Here is a 22,481-nt window from a genome sequence, read left to right as displayed (position 1 = left end):
AGACTAATTCCCCTTTCTCAAGACAAGCTTTAAAAATGTGAAGGTAGCAGTCACGGTCCCCTGAGTATTCTCTAGGCTGAGCATTCCTACTTCATTCAGTCAGTCAATAAACATTTATTGAGCATCTACTATGTCCCAGTCACTGTGCTAAGTGATGGGGAGATAAAGAAAGACAAAGACAGTCCCTGATCTCAAGGAGCTCAGAGTCTAATGGCTGGGGGTGGGAGGTGGGATAACATACAAATAGCTATATATAAACAAGATACATACAGGATAAATTGAAGATAATCAGCAGAAGGAAGGGACTAGAATTAATTGATCCTCACATGGTAGGAACTCAGGGCTGGTCATGATCCTCATTTCCCTCCTCAGCTTACCAATGTCCTTCCTAAATTGTGTAACCAGAACTTATCATAGTATTCCACATGTGGTCTGACTAGGGCAGAGTACAATAAATGAATACTACCCTATTTGGAGAAGCTATGTATGTCTCCATTAATGTAGTCTCAGATCACATTCATTTTTGCCTGTCTTATTATACTGTTGATTCCTATTGCATTTTTAATCCACTAACACTTTAACCTCTCAAAAAGATTTTAGACAAACTGTGTAACTCTCACATGCCATGTATCTAGATTAATACCTGGAATTCATCCCCCCCTCCAAAAAATGGAAAGTCAGAGAAAAAAGAGAGTGATGCTTTTATGAAAATTTGTGAAATACGTTTCCCCTTCCCTCCACCTAAGAAAATTCAAAAAAGACTGAGAAGTAATTTAACCAGACCTGCATCATTGATAACTCATCAATAAACAAATGGAAGTAAATAAAGAACACAGTAAATTGAATTTCTCCATAGCAGGAATCCATTAAAAAGCAATAGCTTTTTACACCAGAAGGGTTATAATATTGATGGGTCAGCTAATTGAAGCAGATTATCCCTTGGCCTAAGCTATTCACTCCCTGTCATGAGAAGTGCTCTTTCAGACGCTAAACAAAACTTCCAGACTTTGGGGGTTGGGAGGAGGGAAGGATGTATTGCCCTTAAACAAGAGTTGACTAAATATAGTCAGCTTCCAATTATCCACACTAACAGAAAAGTTTTCTAGCTTGGGTAACACAAAATACTAGAAAATGTGTTTAAAATTATATTTGATGTAGAAGTGAACTAAGTGTTGCTATTTTCTTTCTGATGACAGATTTGCCTTCCCTATTACACTTATCTTGGGTTTACTTTCTCTGGTATTAGCTAAATTGCCAAAGGGGAGACAGGACTATTGGTTCAGCAGGAATAAGCAAGCTCAAAATAAAACATTCACCACATGTAATACAAAGAGTATATCATGCAGATTCTGACAATCTAGATTTAAAAGCACTACCCTCAGGATGGTAATGACATCTCCCAAATTATTTACCTCACTATGAGGGAGTAGGAGACTTACCATGCCAATCTTTATACCAATCAGTCAATGAATAAACATTTATTAAGAGCCTACTATGTGCCAGGCACAGAAGATTCAAAGAAAGGCAAGCGGATCATGCCTGACCTCAAGAAGCTCCCAATCTAATGGGGGAAAGGGCATGCAAACAGCTATGTACAAATTATATGCAGAATAAAAAGGAAATAATCAAAAAAGGGAAGGGATTAAGAGGGATTGGGAAAAACTTCCTGTGGAGGATGGGATTTTATCTGTGAATTAAAGGAAGCCAGGGAGGCCAGGAGGTAGATATGAGGAAAGACAGCATTGATGAGAGATGGCCAGTGAAACTGCCCAAAGATAGTGTCTAGTTCAAGGAACAGACAGCAAAGAGGCAGGTGTCAATGTATCGAAGAGTATATAGGGTGAAAGGAGGGGCAAGAAGCCTAGAAAAGGGAAGAGACTATGAAGGGCTTAAAATACCAAATAGAAGACTTTATATTTAATCCTGGAGGTGACAGGGAGTCATTAGAGTTTATTGAATAGGGCAGTGACTTGGTCAAACTTGTGCTTTAGGAAAATCACTTTAGCAGCTGAGAGGAGGATCCCATGCCTTATCTTGCCCTTTACTTGGTTCCTACTTTCAGCCTTTGACTCTGGTAAGAGTACTTAAATAGTTATGACTATTCCTACGAAGAATCAATTACCCTATGTCTCTACTGACCAACTTTGTGACCTCCCAGACCAAAACACCACACCCCTGTCCATCACTCCCCTAAATAAGTTGCCTTCTTTTATTGGAACATATACTCCTTAAGGTCAGGAACTGTCTTAATTTGTGTTTATGTATCCCTGACACTTAAAAAACATTGCTTAGCACATATAACCACTTAATAACTGCTTTTCTTTTCATTCCTATTCTAAGTACATATAATAGCTGTTCTGTACATTGAGGGCCCCTTCCTCTGACTTCTACAAGTCTGAATTCCTAGAACCTATTATCAGAATGCACTCCTTCACATAGGAATACACCAGATCCTTGCCGTAGCACATATTCCAAATGGGTGTGTACATAAAACTGCTATTGATAATGGAGATACTCTTAGAAATAATACAGATCCGGAGCGAGACGGACAAGAGTCATTTGCTCATCCCTGCTTTCTACCAGGGACTTCCGAGACATTAGACTATTCATCTCAGCTCCAGTTGGTTAATAAAAATATTCCCTTCCGTTGAATTTCTTTGGACAATCGAATAAGTTTGATCAACAACGTAATACTTGAGTATATATGGTGTATATATATATATATATATATATATAATATAAATATATTTATAGAGTATATATACATATAAACACACACATATACACATACATATACATGGCTACGTGTGTGTACATAAATAAAGAAATCAAATTCCAAACCCTTGTGTCCTAGCACCTATAGTAGTAGTAGTAATAGCGTTAGTAGTAGTGGTGGTGGTGGTGGTGGTGGTGGTGGTGGTATTAACAGTAGTTGTCTTAGGAGCAATAATAAAACAGTAGTAGTAGCAGTAATAGTAGAAGAAGTAGTAGTGATATCAGTAGTAGCCTGCAGCATTCTTATTATCCTTATTCTAAAAATGAGAAAACTGAGGCTGAGAGAGGTTCAGTGATTTGTCTAGAGTCACAGAGCTAGTAAACATCAGAAGCAGGATTGAACTCAAATCTCCCTGACCCCAGGCCCAGCCCTATCCATTATGCCCACTGAAGACCATGCCTAGAAATATAGAACTCACTTGACCAACTGAGGAAAGCATATAGAAAAATGTTCCTCAGGTAACCAGAGTTTCAGGCAAAGCGAACTGGGCCTGAATCATCTAAGGACATACAATATCTGGATAAACTGAGTCATACAAGGATATACGGATATAGGTGGCCTAGCTTCTTTCCAGCTGGACCTCAGTCTTGGCTCTGGTGTCTGGTGGCCTTTGGGAAGTCAGCAGCGTAACTTTAGTGGGCTGTGAATCCCTGGTGAGTGTGGAATACCTCCTATGCTACACATTTCAGAAAGACATTTTTGAGGTAAAGGTACTTGATATGAAACCATTAGCTAAGGTCACGATCCTGAAATCTAGACACCAGGGCCAGGTGAGCTAGCATTCAATCTAATCCTGGTTCAATTGCTGCCTTTGTGAGTGGTCCCATGCCTGCTTCTCTGGGAACATCCCAGTGATTAAGTGTATTTCTCCTGCCAGGGTTAAGTGAACAGATTTAAGGTTAAGAAAGTCATATGCAGACTTGGCAGTGTCTAACCATCTGTGCCCTTGGACAAAGGAATTAGATTGACCTCACCACAGGATTGGAGGGAGTCCATATTTAATGGACATACAAAAAATGTTGATTCATTAGAACCAGATTGTTAGACGCGGGCAAAGGGCAAAAATGCCAGATGTTGGAAGTGAAGGAAAGCTGTGGATTCTGCCAACTACATTTAGGGCTGACAAATCCAAGCTTTGAAAAAAATTAAAAATGGATCATGAAACAACATATCGATAAGAGTAATACTCTTACTGTGTCTTTCCATTCTACCGCCATTCCATCACCACCATTGCTACTTCCATCCTTTTACACATGCGCGCGCGCGCGCACACACACACACACACACACACACACACACACTACCACAGAATCCCAGAGCCAGAAGTACAATTAGGAGGCTACCTTGTTCAACCCATACCCAGTAAAGAATCTTCTTTATAACATGACTGACAAATGATCATCTAGCCTTTGCTTAAGGACCTCAAGTAAGGGGAAACCCACTAACTACTCAGTCTACTTGCTGTATATGGAACTGGGGCAATCCATCCCCTACCTCCATGGCTTTGACCCCCACCTTTTCTAGGATGCATCATTGCCTTCTCATCTTTGCCTCATAGAATCCTCAGTTTCCTTCAGGACCTAGCCCAGGTGCCAGCTCATTACTGCTGATACACTCCTAGCCTATCTTGATAGACTGACCCCGATGACATAGTAGCAGTAGCAGAAATAATATCAGTAGTAGCAGTAATTGTAGTAATAGTAGTACTGGTTCTCTCTCCCTACTCAAATAATCCTGTATTGATAAGTTGTATCCCCTAGAAGAGCACTTCTCTATACAAAATGTTATATCGCTTAGAGTAGCGTATGATCCATATGCCACCTTTGAAGGCTTCAAGCTATTTAAATTGAATATGAGAAATTCCAAGTGGTATCTGAACTTCAGTAATGGTCTATATTGACTGAAAGAAGTCCACCATGTAGCACTACAGTGGAGTTAACTGTGAGTCCAGTGAGTGAAGTGAATGGCTGCCATTTTTCAGATTGTGTTGTTGCACATAATGTTATGACATCTGTAGTACCACCACTTCTTGGATATACACTAGAGTCCCCAAAATAAAAGCAGCATTTATTTTACTTTATAATTCATATTATAGAAATGGATATTCCTATGTAGACTGACTCAAGACTGGTCACAGAGGCAGTGTGCCATAGTGGATAGAGAGGGCTTGCTTCAGAATCAGGAAAATCTGATTTGTAGCCCCACCTCTGATACATACTGGCTGTGTGACATTAGACAAGTTTTTAACCTGTCAGTACAACCAGGTAACTCTTTAAGATTATAAGTCATGAGGAAGGTGCCAGCCTGTATTGGCAGAATTGGAATTTTCTTATCCAGGAGTGCCCTATATCAACGAAATAACAGTTCCAGTTTCTATCTCCATAGCTCCCTCCTAACATCTGGCTTCTCTGACCAAATATCTGGCAAATAATAGCCAGTTATCAACAATAACTCATTCTATATGTTAGGAGTCAATGGTGACAACCTGCTGACCTAGAATCAGAGAATTTTAGAGTGGCTAAAAATCATCTTGTTCGAACTCTGCATTTTAGAGATGAGCAAAATGAGACCCTCAGAAGGAATTTATCTAACATCATATAGCCAGGTAGTGAGTATCAGAACAAAGATTAGAAACCATGCTTCCTGACTCCTAGTTCTATGGTTCTATCCATTACACTACCCTGCCTTATTATTCAAGCAATGAGAGAAAGGAAGTGTTGGGGGTGGGGGTAGGGAAAGGACGCAAAGTTTCTCTGGATGAACACATGCAGATAGCATGGTTTTCCAAGCCACGAAGATAGTAAAATAGCTGGCTTGGGTTACTCAAGAGTCTACTGTTTTTGAACCATTGACTTGTCTCAGTCCTTGCTTTGTCATAGGAATCTACTTTCCTTAGGCTTCATCCTCTGTTCTGTGATCCAAACATTCAGTTCCTTTAATAGCCCCCAACACTTTTGTCGAAGTACCTCTGCTAGCCCTAACATCTCTGAGCTCCATGGTTCAATGAAATGGTTTGACAGCATGATTCAATGAAAAAAGGACAGGATTTGGAGTTGGAAGAACTGTGTTTGAACTCTAGCTCTCCCTCTCAATACCTGTGTGGCCCTGGGCAAGTCATATCTCCTTGGAACTCAGTTTGTTTATGAAGAATGAAGGGGTTGGACTGGATGGCCTCTTGAGAACTGTCCCTTCCAGTTCTAAGTCTATGATTCTATGGTCCAAGAGGCACCCTGAGACCCTTATCTTTGAATAACACCATATTCATATAATCATATACCCTAAATGCTGCTTAAGCACTGATATCCTTATATCTGTAATTTGACTCCAGAAGAGCATGATTCTTTTGTGTGGTCAGAAAGTTCATGTAAATGGCTGAAGTGTCCAAGCACCAGAGACAGGATAATAGCTCACCATGAAAAGTCTTCACTTTCCCTTTCTTGCTTAGATTTGTACATCTTATTAGAGTTTTCCTAGGGAGTAGAAATTTGATTTCTACAAGGCCTCAGGCTTCCTTCCATCCCTGGCTTCCATTTATATGTGGGGATCCTAGAAGCCTATGACCACTATTTCTCAGTTAGATGCAAACATTTTTCTGTGGATCAGATTTTTTAGGATATATTGGTAAATATATATTGGCAAACATCACTGAAACTAGCTGATATTAGGCCTTGAGTCCAAGAAAAATGACCAACTTTCAATTCGGAAATTCAGGTCACATTCAGTATAATTTTATACAACTTACCTACCATCCTGTGTAGTAATCATTGATCTTCAAAAGATTCACTTATTTTCTCTGGACTTTGTATATATTTCCTAAGGCACTAGAATGAACTCAGATCTCTAAGAAGACTTTAAGAATGAAGGTTCAGGCAGGTAGGTGGTGCAGTTCATGTAGTGCTGAGCTAGGAGTCAGGAAGACCTGAATTCTAATTCTATCTCAGATAACTGTGTGACCCTGAGCAAACGTCTTAATCTCTGTCAGTCTCAGTTTCCTCATTATTTAATAGGGATAATAACAGCACTTACCTTATTGGGTTGTGAGAATCAACAAGAAAAATTTTATGTATGTAATGCGCTTTATAAACCTCAAAATGCTATATAAATAAATATTACTATTATTATAATCGTTAAATTACTCATCAAAGATATGAGGGACTACAGGGATGTTGGGTTACATACAGTGTCATGTATGGTTATTGTGTTGGTTGCTTTTACTTATTAGCTGTTTTCCTTTGTTTTGGGGATTCAATGATAATATGCGTGTGTTTCTGTGCACATGTGCACACACATGCATGTGTATTGGTGGAGAGTTATCTGGAAATAATTGGCCTAAAAACACAAAAAACCAAAGACATCAATAAAATCATTTCTATAAAAATAAAAGTTCAAACAAAAAAAGATCTCCTTCTCCTCTTTGTACTAGCAAAGAACTAGAAACAAAGTAGATGCCCGCTGATTATAGAATGATTAAATAAATTGTGGGTACATGGATATAATAGGCTATTACTATGCCATAAGAAATTGCGACTATTAAGAATAAAGAGAACTATGGGGAAATTTCTATGAGCTTATTCAATAAACCAAGAAAAAATATATACAATGACTGCAAAATAAATGGGAAACAAACAAAATATCCAAAACTGAATAATGTTGTATTATAAGGTCCAAGCCTGACCCCAAAGAAAAGTAAGAGAAGTCACCTCCCTCTCTTAATTGCAGATGTAGCGGAACACTACATCTAATGTCAGATAGAGTTGATGTGCTGGCTAGTTTTGCTTAAAACTTTTTTCTTTTCTCTTTTTTATTCTTTTGCAATAAGGGATGGTGCTCTGGGGCTGGGGGTTGGGGCGGAGATAAAATGGGAAATGAAGGTGAGGTAAAAATAAAACACTAAAAATATGTTTAAAGACTTTTGCTTAATTTTCAGTTGAGTAGAAAATTCAAGTAACCACAACCCTCTCATTCACAAAGTATTCCAGCTAACAGAGATTTGATTGCTGCCGACAAATGCTGTTTCTCTCTCTCCTGTTTGTGTTGTTGTTTTTTTTCTGAAGTTAAATGAAGAATATAAGGAAGGGGAAGACACAGATGGGACAGAATCATCACATATAATCCAGTTTTATTGCCAGGTAAGAAATTCTTATTAATATAGTGAATACATATGTTTACAAAGAAACATTCTTAGAAAACAAACAAACGTTTTGTCTTTATTGTAGGAAGTGTTATTGGTATCATAAACTCTGCAGTTGTTAACAAGTATTAACACGGGGTTACTTACAGAACATACAGTTACTAAAATATTTGCACATAAAATATGCTCAAGTACACAAAAACCTGGGTGGGGGAGAGACTTGGGTGCAGTTGCCAGGTGTAGCCCAAAGTTAATGATTTTAATAGACCTTCAGTCCCAGCAGAACAAGGAGCCAGACAGCCTGTTTGGGATGGCAGTCAGGACTAAATGAAAGGCAAGTGGAATAGGAAGGGGAAACTGGCCTGTCACATCAACCTTTAATTCTCTCTCCTAGCTAGCATTGCCCCACCCTCCTACCCCCCAATAGGATCTTAGTCATTCTATCTATCTGCCTTAGACCCCAAACATCCAGCTTGCCTCCTGCTATATAGCAGCAGGTTTTCAGAGCAAGGCCTGGGGCCTCCATCTGGAGACATCTCAGCCAAGAGCCCTTCCTTGGAGAAGCTCCAGTTATTAGCCTAGCTTCAGGAAGGGAAGGCATGGTCAGAGCTGGCCTTAGGCAAAGAGGCCAGTCTGTTGACTCTCCATCCTATATCTCCAGTAACTCGTTTGGTGCCAGCATTGCCCACACTTCATTGAAAGTTGTTTTCAGGCTCCTAAGGTTCAGATCTCTTGACGTGAGTGAGATTGCAGACTCAGAGGGCTCAGGTCTCCACTTACATTATTACAACTCCTCAGAAGGAAAGTGACAGGCAGGGAGTAGGACAATGTTGGCTGTTTGAGGCAACCATGAACAGATAGCCCTTTAGGCTAAAAATCAGGAAAGGGAATTCAGGGAAGAGAAATTTTTGGAGAGAAAAAGGTGAGTTAGAAGACAGAAGCTGGTGTAGAAAGAGACAGGGTTGAATTGAAAGAAAGGGAGGGTTTTGGGTCAGAAGGAGCTACTTGGGGAAAGAAAAGGTTGTGTTGGATGATAGAGGGAATAAGTTGAATAGAGAAGAGAGGGAAGAATTTGAGGGAGAGACTAAGGGCAAATAAGATAACTATGATCATAGAATATTAGAACTGACCTTAGAGATCATTTAGTCTGATTCCCTCATTTTTGCCAATGAGGAAACAGGCCTGGGTAGATGAAGAGATTTGCCCAAGGCCACACAAGTAACATGGGACAGGCTCAGGACTAGAACCTTGGTCTCCTGACACCCCATACAATGTTCTTTCCACTACACTATGAGGGAGAAATGAAAGAAAAGAATGAGGGAAAGAGGAGAAATTTTGGCACTGGGAGTAGGAAAATCTGAAGAGAAACTGAAAACATGAGCTGGTACCAGGAAGCTGTTCAGCAGGCTTCCCTTTGTATCCAGGGGATGTCAAGACACTACGGTGCTGTTCTTTTTGGGTCTGAACATTTGGTGGAAACCAGGCAAGATACCCAAGCAGCACTGAATCCCTTGGTGGCTGCTTCATTACCAGCTAAAAAGGGGGTGGGAAACCTGGGATAGAGTGGCAGATTTAAAGTTGGTCATTTAGCAAATTTGAAAGACTTTAAACCTCTGATGAATGCAGTGACCAATCAAGATTGAAGACCTATAATAAAGCATGCTACAGATCTCCTGACACAGAGGTAATGGACTCAGGGTGCAGAATAAGACATCCATTTTTTTACATGGTCAATGTGGAATTTATTTTGCTTGACTATGCACATTTCCTACAAAAGTTTTTATTTTGTTTTTCCTTTTTAATGGGGATGATTGGGAAGAAGAGGAAATAAATGCTTTTTAATTGAAAAAACAATTTTTAAAAATTAAGTCATTTGTATTGGAAACCACCTCTTCTCAATTTTTTCTTCTCTCTCACTCTCTCTCTCTCTCTCTCTCTCTCTCTCTCTCTCTCTTTCTCTCTCTCTCAACAGGGCCAAGCAAAACAATACAAGAGATCCATGTGTCTTCTAACATATCATTGGTCTAAGGAGATGTTAGGCTTGAAAGCCAATTCTGATGAACAAATTTGGGAATTCCCACTGAGGAAAGTGTGGTCCAGAAGAACTCTGGGAAGAGAATGAGTAACAACAGCACATAGGGCTTGAGGGTTGTTGGGTGGGAAGCATGGAGAGGCTGTCTTCTTACCTACATACCCCTAGCATTGCAGCCACTTGGTGGATGGGGGGAAGGGAATGGTGAGGGAGGAGGGGGAAGGGATGGAACAGGACTTGTTAACAAAAGGAGGTATGAAAACAACTTCTACTACTTGAGTAAAACAGAAGGAAATAAGCCTAAAGGAACACAGGTTGCACTTGGAAAACAAGACTGTCATTGAACACCAGTGACACATTGAAGGCACCACCCACGCTTAAGTCATTTTCAGTCCAAAGCAGTTGGAGTTCAGCAGCACGCTTATGGTGAAGGGAAGTCAGAAACAGACAGTTAAGTGAGACTCGATTCTGTTCTTGGGAGAAGACAGCCTTTTCAAAGTGGGGGGCATAAACCCAGGGTGGAGTGGCAGCTACTCCCCTTTGCCCCCTCCTATAAACCTGTCCTTTTGTTGATTGGTTTGCTATTTATTTGTTTTTAAGTGTCAAAGTCTTTCTTATTTTGGAGATTGTGGAAGGAAAAGGTAGATGTTTTTTCTTTGCAGTTTTATATAGAGATTTAAAAAAAAATGTTGAGTACTCTCTAAACCACTGTCCCCCCTGCCCATCAGTTCACCCTTTTACTTGAGTTGCAACAGTTTTTATGGATATCACAGGAAATAGTCTCTTTTTTCTTTTTCTTTTCCTTTTCATTAGCAATTGGTGGGTTCAGGGTCTGTTTGTTTTTTGCTTCCAACAGTGATGATATGAAAGTATAGTAAGCGTGAGGGCTGGGGCTGAGTTCCTTTGCCCTGGGCTTGTCACAGGTACGTGTGTCCTGATCATCAGTTATTAGGATTGGCCAACAACTTAGATCCTTGATGTAAAATTCCTGGCTGAAACAATGCATTGTTATCTATTTTCTCCTCTGCCCTACATGAGAGTGATCCAGTGCTCGCTCTCTCTCTCTCTCTCTCTCTCTCTCTGTTTTTTTTTCCTCTTTTACTCTCACAAGCAGGATCAGATAGCTTGTAGCAAATGGTTTACATGGATGGAAAGTCTGGATTGTGCTACTTCTCATCAAAAATTCCAATTTCAAGTTAAAAAAAGAAGAAAAAAATGTCACACGGGTCGGGCTTGTGAGTTTGCCACTGCCTAGGTTGTGAAATCCACATGGAATTTCTCAATTTCTCTTTCGATGTATTGCTAAATGCCCCTGTCTTGGTTTTCCTCAGCTGCTCATTGACTGCATGCCAGTTGTAACCCAGGAGAAGCAAGTTTCCAAGTCATCAGTCAGTGGGTTGTCAGTTTTGATTGTAAATGTTGTGTGTGAGGGTGCGTGGAGGAAGGTGGGAGGGGAGCGGTTCTTTAGATTTTGCTTTTTTGCCTCTCTCAGTTGAGTGTGCTCTCCAGGACACTCCCTGCAATGCAAATTTCAGACAGTCACCTCCGTTTTGCTGTTGGTGATGAAGTATGGCTGTGAGGGCACAAAGTGCTGGCTCCTCGTTGCCAGTGGCTCACTGGAGGTTGGTTCTGCTGTACCATGCTTGCCCTTGTTGCCATAGGCCTGACGCCGGAGGGATGGTTCATTGGGGTCCCAGCTCTTGAAGTTGGTGGTAGAATTGTAGGCCAAGGGGTGTGTGTGGAGTTTGTTGACCCGGGACTTTTGTCCATTCTGCTTGGCAGGGCCATGCTCAGGACTAAAAGCCCTTGGTGGATCCTCCTCCACCCGCACTGGATGAAGTGGTAGGCTTCCCTTGGCTGCCAACTCAGCCAGGTGTCGTCGTTTGGAGTAGAAGTCATCATTGACCTTGTCAGCTGCATAAGCCAGAAGGATGGGCCGGGAAAGGGAGGGGTGGAAGGGAAGAGAGAAAAAAGAGAAAAAAGAAAAGAAGCAGTTAATGAAACTGGCAGAGAAACCAACCTGCAACACAGAAATTAAGAAATTCAAGACAAGACACACATTAGAAAACCAACCAGGGCTTGGGAACGAGGTCATGGTTCTTTCTCAAACATAGCCAGAGCCCTAATAGGACAGGTCTAAAATTGTTATTCAGGGAAAGTATTGATTTGGGTGCTGCTGCAAGAATGCAGAATGAACTCTCTAGTCTTGCTAAATGAATCTCCATAGTTTTGTCCTAGTACCTGACACCTGAGGCATAATGGGAGTTGAAAGTAACTTATTCACCTCAACTCAAACATTAAGCAGGCATGAACAAAGTGCATACACCCAGCCAACACAGCAAGAGTCCATCAGATCAGATAGATCCCTTTAAATGTCTTTGCTTTCCCTGCACCAGGGCAACTCCTAAAGGCCCATCTGATGTTTGGGTTAGGGTGAGTAAATGACTTTCAACTCCCATAATGCCCCTGGAGGCTAGCAGCAGGGAAAGCAGACTAAACTCCTGAAGTTTCATTTAGCAAGACCAGAGGGAGCTGGATGGAACTGAAGACCCTTTGGTGTCCAACAGCTTCACCCAAATTACTGCTTGGTTAAAGAATTATATCTTACACTTGAATGAAAAACAGTCTAGCATCTTATAACTATGATGAGGCTTGATAAAGAGCCATGGAGACATTGTCATGAGCATCTCTATTTTGTAGATGAAGAAACTGAAACTCAGGAAGAAGTGACTGAACCATAGTAACATAAGTGTTTTCTGACAAAGTCAGTACTAGAACCCAGATCTATTGATTTCTCACATAATGACATACAAAAAGGTGATAAAACACCATTTGAGGATTGTCATCAACAAAAGGCCATAGAGCAACAACTCTAGAATGCAGTAAGGCCCTAGAACAAGGATTTGTTTTTACCTAGGTGACAGAGAAGTAGGTGGGGTTGGTTTACAGTCATTCAGTCAACAAACCAAGCATTGTGTTTGGAGATGTATAGCAAAGTATCAGACAACCCCTGTCCACAGGGAGCTTACATTCTAATAGGTGAGAGAACATGTAGTTTTACTTATAGTCAGTCAAAGTCAACAAGCCAGGCATTGTGCTTAGAAGTACATACAAAGGCATAAACCAGTCCATCCCCAAAAGAAATGTATATTCTAATGATGGAGAAAACATGTAACTAGGATATAAGTATATATATACATATTACATATATATGTATATATATATATATATATATATATATTACACATATACATACATACTTTTAGATAGATATTATGGTCCAGATAGATAAATAGTGATAGATATATCTCTATGATATTCTCTCTCTGTCTCTCTCTGTCTCTGTCTCTCTCTCTCTCTCTCTCTAAATATATATATATATATACACACACACACACACACACACACACACACACATACCCACATACACACACACACACACACACACACGCACACACGCACAGAATAGGTAAAGGTAGAAGGAAAAGGCATTAGCAGATAGGGAGACTGGGAAAGCCCCATCATAGAAGGTGGGATTTAACTGTCTTTGTCTTGAAGGACTCCAAAGAAACTAAGAGTTATGGGTGTGGGATCTATGCATTCCAGGAATAGGGCACAGTAAACTTCAGTGACAGGGAGGTCCACTCCAAGAGGGAGAGCAAGAGGTCCGAGAAACTCTGACGTTTGGACCCCTCCCCACCAACTTGGTTTCTCAACAGCTACCCTAGAAACACATGTATATGTGTCACTATATATGATGTGTCTATGTGTACATATGTATATACATATATAAGCATGTGTATATATCCTATATATGTTTATATATCTACATCTATCATATATATCCCTGTATATCAGATATACAATCAATAGACCAATATATATTGATATGTATCAATATCAATATACACCAACATATATATCATTTATATCTATATCATATATGTACATATCCAAATAAACATATATTTTTATGTAATCACAGTGGATCTTCACAATAACCATATGAGGGAAGTGCTGCAGGTATTATTATGCCCATTTTACAGATTGGAACATAAAGTCAGAGAGTTTTAGTTACCTCATGGTGTCAGTAGGAGGCTTTGATCCCAGATCTCTCCTGATTTGAATTTCAATACCTTCTCCGCTATACTCTGCCCATTTGTTTCAACAATCTGGCTAGCAGCTGTTGTGGGGGTGAAAGACCAACACAAGCCCAACAACAAGAATGCTACCAGCATGCTGCAAAAGCCCAGGTTCTTTTGATCTGCTTTACTAGGGAAAGCAACATTAAGGGGTTGACAAGCTTACTTTAATTCAGCATACAAATATCATTCACTTAGTTCAGGGGAAAAAGCCAGCACCCTGAACTTCAGAGCAAAATACAAACAAACTACAAACATCGACAGACAGACCTTGTCTGATTCAAATCCCAATTCATAGTTACTGGAATTTAACAAAGTCCCAACATCTGGGTTTACTAGCTGGAGGGCTCTTAGCTACAGCTGCCCAGAGTCTCCTTGCCACCAAGAGTGAGAGCCCTGTGCAAATAACTCTGTCTTCTCTTCTTATGACGTTTTAGACATCATCAAACGTCATCTGAATGACAAGAACTTAGGCTGCTATGATTAGCTCTTGAGTTAGCACCTCCCCTTCATACCCTGGGAGCTTCACACCCATATAGGTTTAGCACCTAATAGGGGTTTGGGCCTGGGGCTTAGCACCTAGTAAGACTCAATGAAATACACTGAATTAATCAAAGGAAACAAAAGCCAAACTCTTCAAGGGCACTTGGTTGAACTGAGTGCTAAGAACCCATGTTGCTTACCAACACACCCTTCTACAAAGTATGCTCTAATGCTTGAGCCCCTATCATTGTGTGACTGCAGCAGTGATTCCACAGTATCCCATCGATTTGATTTTCACAGGTACAAACTATGGAAAGATTTGAAGCAGAAATATGAGTGGATCCAACATGCTTCTCCAGTTGTGCTCCAGGGTTTTATCCATGGTGATTGTCTTTCCCTTATACCTGATGCACTTCTTCCTGAGAAGGGCAACACATAAACTAGCTTTCCTCCTCTCAGCCAATCCTGAGCTGCCTCCTCTCCTTAGCCATAGCACCAGACTGCTCCTTGCCATGACCTGAAATAAATTTCTGTGTCTGTCTCTTTCTCCCTCTCTTCTCTGTCTCTCTCTCTGTCTCTGTCTCTCTATCTCTCTATGTGTGTGTCTCTGTCTCTCTGTCTGTCTCTCTGTCTCTGTCTCTCTGTCCCTCTCTATCTCTGTCTCTCTGTCTCTCTCTGTCTCTCTCTGTCTCTCTCTGTCTCTCTCTCTCTCTCTCTCTCTCTCTCTCTCTCTCTCTCTCTCTCTCTCTCTCTGTCCCTTCAGAACCATTTATCAGTCAGACATTTTCTCAGGGGGAGAAAAAGGGGGGAAGGCAATGCCTGAACCATTCCCTTTTCTACCAAATTAAACAAATTGCTTATTACACCAGGTACGAGCAGCTCCTAATTCTCAGCAGCTGGAAAAGATGTTGCATATTCAGGAAATCCTAAAGGGGAAACAGCTTCTGAGGCATCCAGCTGCTACTCCATGAAGACAGATGGGAATAGAAGCCCGCAGTGAGTGAAATCATCAGAGCACATATGCACACCCTACCTTACCCCCATTCCAGTCCATTTCTTGGCCTCCAGAGTGGTCTCCCTGGATCCCTCCTAACCTACCACTGCCTTTGCCAAATGCACTTTGACTATATGAAGAACACACACACACACACACACACACACACACACACACACGATGTGTGTCACCTCCCACAAACCGCACAGATAAGTGCAAAAAGTCCTCCCTGCAATTGGTCTTCCAAAAGGGCGGGGGGCTGAGTTAAGGCAGAATTTACCTCTAGGGCTTGATTTGGGGTTGAGTGTAGGGTGCTTTCATCTGGTGACTGTCAATTCATAGACCTTTTAGATCTAGAAAGGGTCTCAGACATTATCCTAGAGGGAGCATAATATTTTCTACTCTGTCCCAGAGTGGAAAAGTAACTTCCTATTTAGTGGCAAAGCTGGGATCAGAACTGAGATCTTCTGAATCTGTTAAGTGTTCGTTCCTTTATACTACGGCCACTGTTACACACAGAAAGAGTGAATGTTTGGGCAGTAGTAACGGAGAACAGGATCAGGACATCAGCCATAAAGCAGGGGTGTGTGTATGTATGTATAATAGTCAATCAACAGGCATTTGTTAAGGTGACAATTCTTTCATAAAAAGCTCCTTTTGTCTTATTATGATTCTTTAGTAACATCAGTGATTATTTTAGGAGGCAGCATGGTATATCCAAAAGGGGTAGAAGGTTTAGAATTAGAAGACCCAGTTCAAATCTCTGCTCTGCCACTGTTGTAACTTTAGGCAAGCTAGGTAACCACTAGGGCCCTCAGTTTCCTCATCTGAAGTAAGAGAGGGTCAGAACAGATGTCTTCCAAAGTAGTTGCCTTCCAGCTCTAAATAAATCTATAATTTTATGTCATTGAAGTCGATCATTACAGCTTTACAGTGAATTTCAAGATGTACAACATATATATGTATGTATGTATACACACACACACACACACACACACTCTTCAATTGTCTGATCTCTCCCTTACTTTCTTGTTTTCCCTCTTCCTCCCTCCCTGTCCCCTTTCTCTCCCCTATAGATTGTAAAGTCCATGGTGACTACCACAGTGTTCTGACTCAGGACAATGGTCAGCAAAGTGCCACACTCCAAGAGGGGTTTAATACAATCTTTCTTCCCCTCCAATATGCAGTAAAATCTTAATTAACCATGATCCCCTACTGCCATCCTGTTCCTCTCCCTACCTTTAATTCCCATCTGATATTAAAGAGAAGTAAATAACCTAGGTTTTATTCCCTGATCCAACTTTTACGGTATGTTCTAATTTTTTTTATTTTCATATTCAATCTAATAACTTAATCTTCTGCATCTACCATCTAGGATTGTGATATATCTTATTCATAATGATGAAAATCAAATGAAAATATATGCATGTGGGTATATATATACATATACATATATAGACACGTATATGTATATGTGTACATATACATTATACACATATTGCAATAACTTAAAGAACTAATATAAATGTCAGTTATTATTTTATGGCAAAAATAGTAAACTTAGTGGTTCTATAAAGACTTCCAACAAGAGTTGAAACAAAAAAGAGTTTTTAATTAACCCTGAATTCACCAGAAAAGGAAATTCACCAGAATTGTTCCTCTTCGTCCCCATTCCTCAGGCACCCCATGAGCAGAGATTTTACTTTATTTGTTGAGCTGAAGCTATTCAAAGTATCCTCCCTGGAGAAGAAAGGAGACTTTAAACCTTGGCTGTCGGCCTAGTTTCAGGGAATCCAGTCCAAAGGCTATTCTGGCTCCTTGTGGTGTTATTCTGTCTAAGTCTATTAAGAAGTTCCCAGTGAGGGAAATGAGAAATTCATTGAAGGGCCTATTAAGAACCATTAATGAATTCATTAACCTAATCAGCTCAGGGTGCCTCTTGGGCAGACAATTGACAAGATTAGACAAGTAATAGGTGCTCATGCCCTTTTAAGAGCAGTAGGCTTCCTAGGTCAGATCTTTCTTGGTTTAAACAAGTGGGGAAAGGAAAAAAAAAGGTTTCTCTTGGATGAGTCTAATTGCCTTGAAGGAGTCAGTGTTGTAAAATTAAACTGTACCTGCCACCATCTGTCTCTCCTTTAATTAGCAACACAGTACTTGCTGTAACATACAGGTGCAGAAAGGAATTTAGTGACACTTTCATTAAAATGGAGAATGCCAAGGTAATAACCAGTTTTCAAAATAAGATGCGCCTTGGAGGCACAAGGCCAAGTTCATGTGGTTTTCCTCAAGATAAACCTATCATTAAGTAATGACACTTATGGTTCACTGTCTTTGAGAGTCACATTTATCTGTCTTAGGTGATAGAATTCTATTCCATGAGTTAACTCCCCCAACCCAAATACTCCCATGTCTCAGTGTTCACTCACCATGTCTCATTTGCCTGAATTTTCAACCATCATATGGGAAGGATGCTTGGATTCCTCCCAGGAATCTCTAGAACTGTGATTTCATTGGTATGTAGAATTTTTGGGTGAGGAAACATTCTCTACCAATGTGGATTGACATCACTTCTGCAACTGATAAACATGAAATGTTACATATAGAGCCCTGATAGATTAAATGTCTTGCCCGGCGTTCTGCACTCAGGATGTATCAGAGCTAGGACCTGAAGCCAGGCCTCCTTGACTGGCTTTCTATCTGCTACTTATTGCCTCATTTATCTGTCTTAGGGGATGGAATCCCATTCATTAACTTCCCTAGCCCTTTCCCAAATATGCCCATCCCTCTCAACTCTCATTATGTCTTATTTGTCTCCATTTATAATCACCATGTGAGACTGGTGCCTGTGCTCTTCTCAGGCACAACTAAAATATATTACTATTTTAAAGCTCATTTTTGTTGGACTTAATGTTTCCAGCACTGTCTGTGAAGGGGCAGAGCTGCCCTCTTGGAAATAGAAAATGGTGTTTTCTCAGCCTTATTCTTAGAAGGCAGCAAGTCAGAGGGGCCAAAGGTGGGAGAGAAAGAGCTGGGTACTATCAATTCTAAAAAGAAGACCTCTATATTTCATTTCTACCCTTTCCATATTTCCATACATAACATACTTCCCCCACCCCCACAAGCATACAAAAGAATAATATGATAATCTGTTGCATTTATATTGAATGCTAACTTTAACCTACTCTCACCTGGGTAAAAAGGGACATGATGGTGGCTAGACCACTTCTCAGTATTTATTCGTCCTCATGGCAAAATTAGGTCAAAGACAGGTGCAGATGCAAAAAGAGACTCCTTTCATGCTTATCATTTTTCTGCTTTTTCCTGGACCAAACCTTTCCGCTACTTATATCCCAATTCGCCTCTGCCCCTGACTCTTTGGCTTTTTCTATAGAATAAGCTTTCAGAACATTCTCACCTTTATCGATGGTTTGACCCAAGACATGGGGCCAGGGCATGTTGGTTGGTAAGAAGTTATAGAAGCAAAAAAATAACTGCAGCCTATGTACATACTCTTCTGCTGCTCCATCCATCCCACACTATATATACAATGGACATCAGAAATCATGTATTCTAAACCATACTTAAGAGCATGAATTCCCTCTAAAATATCCCTATTACCACCCTCTCTAGATTATAGGGTAATAGATTTGGAGCTAGGAGAATCCTCTTGTGCAACACTCTCATTTTACAGCTGAGGAAACTGAGGCAGAGAGAGGTTGACTTGTTCAAAGTAACATAGCTAGTAAGTGGCAGAGCCAAAATTTGGAACCCAAGTCCTCTGACTCCAAATCCAATCCTCTATCCGTTGTACAACTCAAAGGCCTTCAGTGACAGAATTTTCTTTATGTCTTTTTGGACAATTCTAATTATTTTTCGTTCTATGGACCTTTCCTGTAACTTACACTCAGTGGTCCTAGTTTTATTCTCTAGGGCCAAGCGAGTCTACTCTTTCTTCCATTTGGCAGTCCTTCAAAGCTTGCAAAGAATCTTTTACAATTCTATATTTACAATTCTAGCATGTCTCCCCTAAATTATTCTTTTCTCCAGTCAAGTGACCCTAGAGTTCCTTCAATTGATGCTCATATGAAATAGTTTCAAATCCCTTTTCTATTCTATCACAAATTTAAAGATAAAGTATCACAGCTAGAAGAGGCCTTGATCACCTGGTTCACCACCCAACCCAGCCCCATTTTACTGATAATGACCAAATAATCAGGGTGAGATTTGTTTGAGTTCACACAAACAGGTGGGCCACGATGGGTACAAGGCTCTCGTCAAGCGCTTTATTAAAAAAAATTTAGAGTTTATTCATTCATTTATTTGGTCATTCTAAACGAAATAGTGTATTCTTCACTTGCCTATGCTAACTTTGCCCTCTACAATCCAGTACATAGTTTAAAGGGGCAAATAGAAGAGGCCTGTGTGCTTTTTCCACACTCCTTCCCTCCATATGCTCATTTTTAAACTTTTTTATTCTGTGTCCTCTCCCAAGGTGGGTACTATGAGGCACAAATATGTATATGAGTGTGTATGTGTATGCATGTATGTTTGTATGTATATATGTGTATTTGTATGTGTGTGTATGTAAAACCACTCTACACATACTTCTATTTATCATTTTTCTCTGGATGCAGACAGCTTCTTCCTTCATATGTCTTTTGTAGCTAATTTAGGTACTTATAATAGTCAAACACTCAAAATTACTTAGTCACCCAAAGTTGTTCTCAAGACCATATTGGTATTACTGTATACTACAAGGTTCTCTTGGTTCTGCTTACATCATTCTTAATTATTTTTGCAAGTCTAGCCATTTTTTTCTAAGATCACTGAACTCATCATTTCTTATAGTACCACAACTTGTTCGGCCATTCCCAATTTGATGGGTATCCCCTCCATTTCCAATTCCTTGTCTCCACAAAGAGAGTTGCTATAAAGGTTTTAGAACATATAGCTTCTTTTCCCTTTTCCATGGTCATCTTGAGAAACAGACCTAGTGGTGGTATTGCTGGATCAAAAGGTAACTCTTTGGGCATAATTCCGGGTTACTCTTCAAAATGGCTAGAAGAGCTCACAGATCCACCAACAGTGAATTAGAATGCCAATTTTCCCACATCCCTTCCAATATTTGTCTCATTCTCCTATCATTTTAGCCAATCTGATAGGTATAAAATATCTCAAGATTGTTTTAATTTGTATTTCTCTAATCAAAAATAATTTAGAGCAATTTTTCATATGACTATATATTGGTTTGATTTCTCCATAGGAAAGCTGCCTGTTCATATCCTTCAACCATTTATCAATTGGGCAATGACTTGTATCCTTTTTTTTGCAGGGGATAGGCAGGGCAATTGGGGTTAAGTGCTTTGCCCAAGGTCACACAGCTAGTACATGTGTCAAGTATCTGAAGCCGCATTTGAACTCAGGTCCTCCTGACTCCAGGGCCGGTGCTATACAACTCATATTCTTACAGCTTTGACAGAGTTCTTCATATATCTGAGAGATGAGACCTTTATATGAAAATCTGCCTATAAATTTTTCCCCCAGTTTTCTGCTTTGCTTCTGATCTTGGCTATATTTGTTTTATTTCTAGAAAACATTTTTAATTTAATGGAATCAAAATTATTCATTTTACACCTCATACTGCTCTCTCTCTCTCTCGTGTATTCATAAATTGTTTGCTTATCCATAAGTCCAATAGGTATTATATTCCATGTTCCTCAAATCTTCTTGTAATATCTCTTTATATCTAGGTCATGTATCCATTTTGTTCTTATCTTGGCAAATGGTGTAAGATATTGATCTATGCTCAATTTCTTTCAGATTGCTTTCCAGTCTTCCCAACAATTTTTACCAAATAATGAATTCTTATCCCCAAAACTTAAGTCTTTACACTTGTCAAATACAAGGTTCCTATATTTATTTGCTGCTGTAAATTGTATGTCTACTCTGTTCCATTGATCTGCCTTTATATTTCTTAACCAATACCAGATAGTTTTGATGATTACCGCCTCATAATACAGTTTAAGATCTCGCACTGTTAAACTTCCTTCCTTTACATTTTTTCATGAATTCTTTGATATACTTGACTTTTTATTCTTTCAAATGAATTTCATTACTGTTTTTTTTTCTAATTCAGTAGGATCAGGTGGAAAATGAGAATACCCACTGTCACCAATATTATTTAACATCACATTGGAAATCCTTAGCCTGGCACTTAAAATCCTCCATAATCTAGTCACTATCTATCTACCTTTCCAGTAAACACTAGAAAGTATTCAGTGATATTCCTTTTCATGCACTCTCCATTCCAGTCAATCTAGCTTTTCTCCATCTATGTCCTCTATACCTTTACACAGCTGGTCCCCTCTGTTTGGAATGCACTCTTTCCTCATGCTGAATAGAATCTCTAGCTTCCTCAAAGCCTAGCCCAGGTGCAATCTCCTGCTTCCATTTCCCCTGCTCCCCACCATTTAATAGTCTCTCTAGTTTTAGATTACTTTATAATTTCATATTATTTATTCATATTTATTTGTACATATTATATTCCTCCTTCCTTCCCCACCTCCTCCATAAATCCTGCCTGCCCCAGTAGAATATAAGCACCTTGAGGGCTGGCAGTGATTAATGTTACTTTATCCTTGGAGCTTAACACAGTGCCTTGCAATTAGTAGGCAATTAATATTATTACTCAGTTTCCTCGTTATAGACACCACACTTCTACATATGTATCCTGAGGTCACATTAGCTTTGGCATGGCGCCATGTGCAGAAAGCCCTTTTTGCAGAAAAGCTTACACAAGTAAATATGGTCTCTTCCTGGAGAAATGTCAAGATGTCAGGGCCAGACATTCCCTCTAGCTTAATCAAACTATCACTGGGTGGGGGCAGCGGTGGTGGGGGGAATCATAAAGCCAATCTTAC

At 40.0% G+C, this 22,481-nt stretch overlaps 1 protein-coding gene across 1 annotated transcript in view; it reads right to left on the bottom strand.

Annotated features, from left to right (window-relative positions):
- Positions 1-11,375: 11,375 nt before the first annotated feature.
- Positions 11,376-22,481, bottom strand: part of LOC118831889 (protein shisa-9-like) — a 43,857-nt gene continuing 32,751 nt past the window's right edge. The window contains exon 2 of the mRNA XM_036739359.1: positions 11,376-11,853. Coding sequence (XP_036595254.1) covers positions 11,471-11,853 — 383 coding nt within the window. The 3' untranslated portion in view covers positions 11,376-11,470. The remainder of the gene's footprint in view (positions 11,854-22,481) is intronic.

The sequence above is a fragment of the Trichosurus vulpecula genome, chromosome 9 (assembly GCF_011100635.1).
Source record: "Trichosurus vulpecula isolate mTriVul1 chromosome 9, mTriVul1.pri, whole genome shotgun sequence".
NCBI classification, from domain to species: Eukaryota; Metazoa; Chordata; class Mammalia; order Diprotodontia; family Phalangeridae; genus Trichosurus; species Trichosurus vulpecula.
This window is presented reverse-complemented; position numbering and strand designations above follow the sequence as displayed.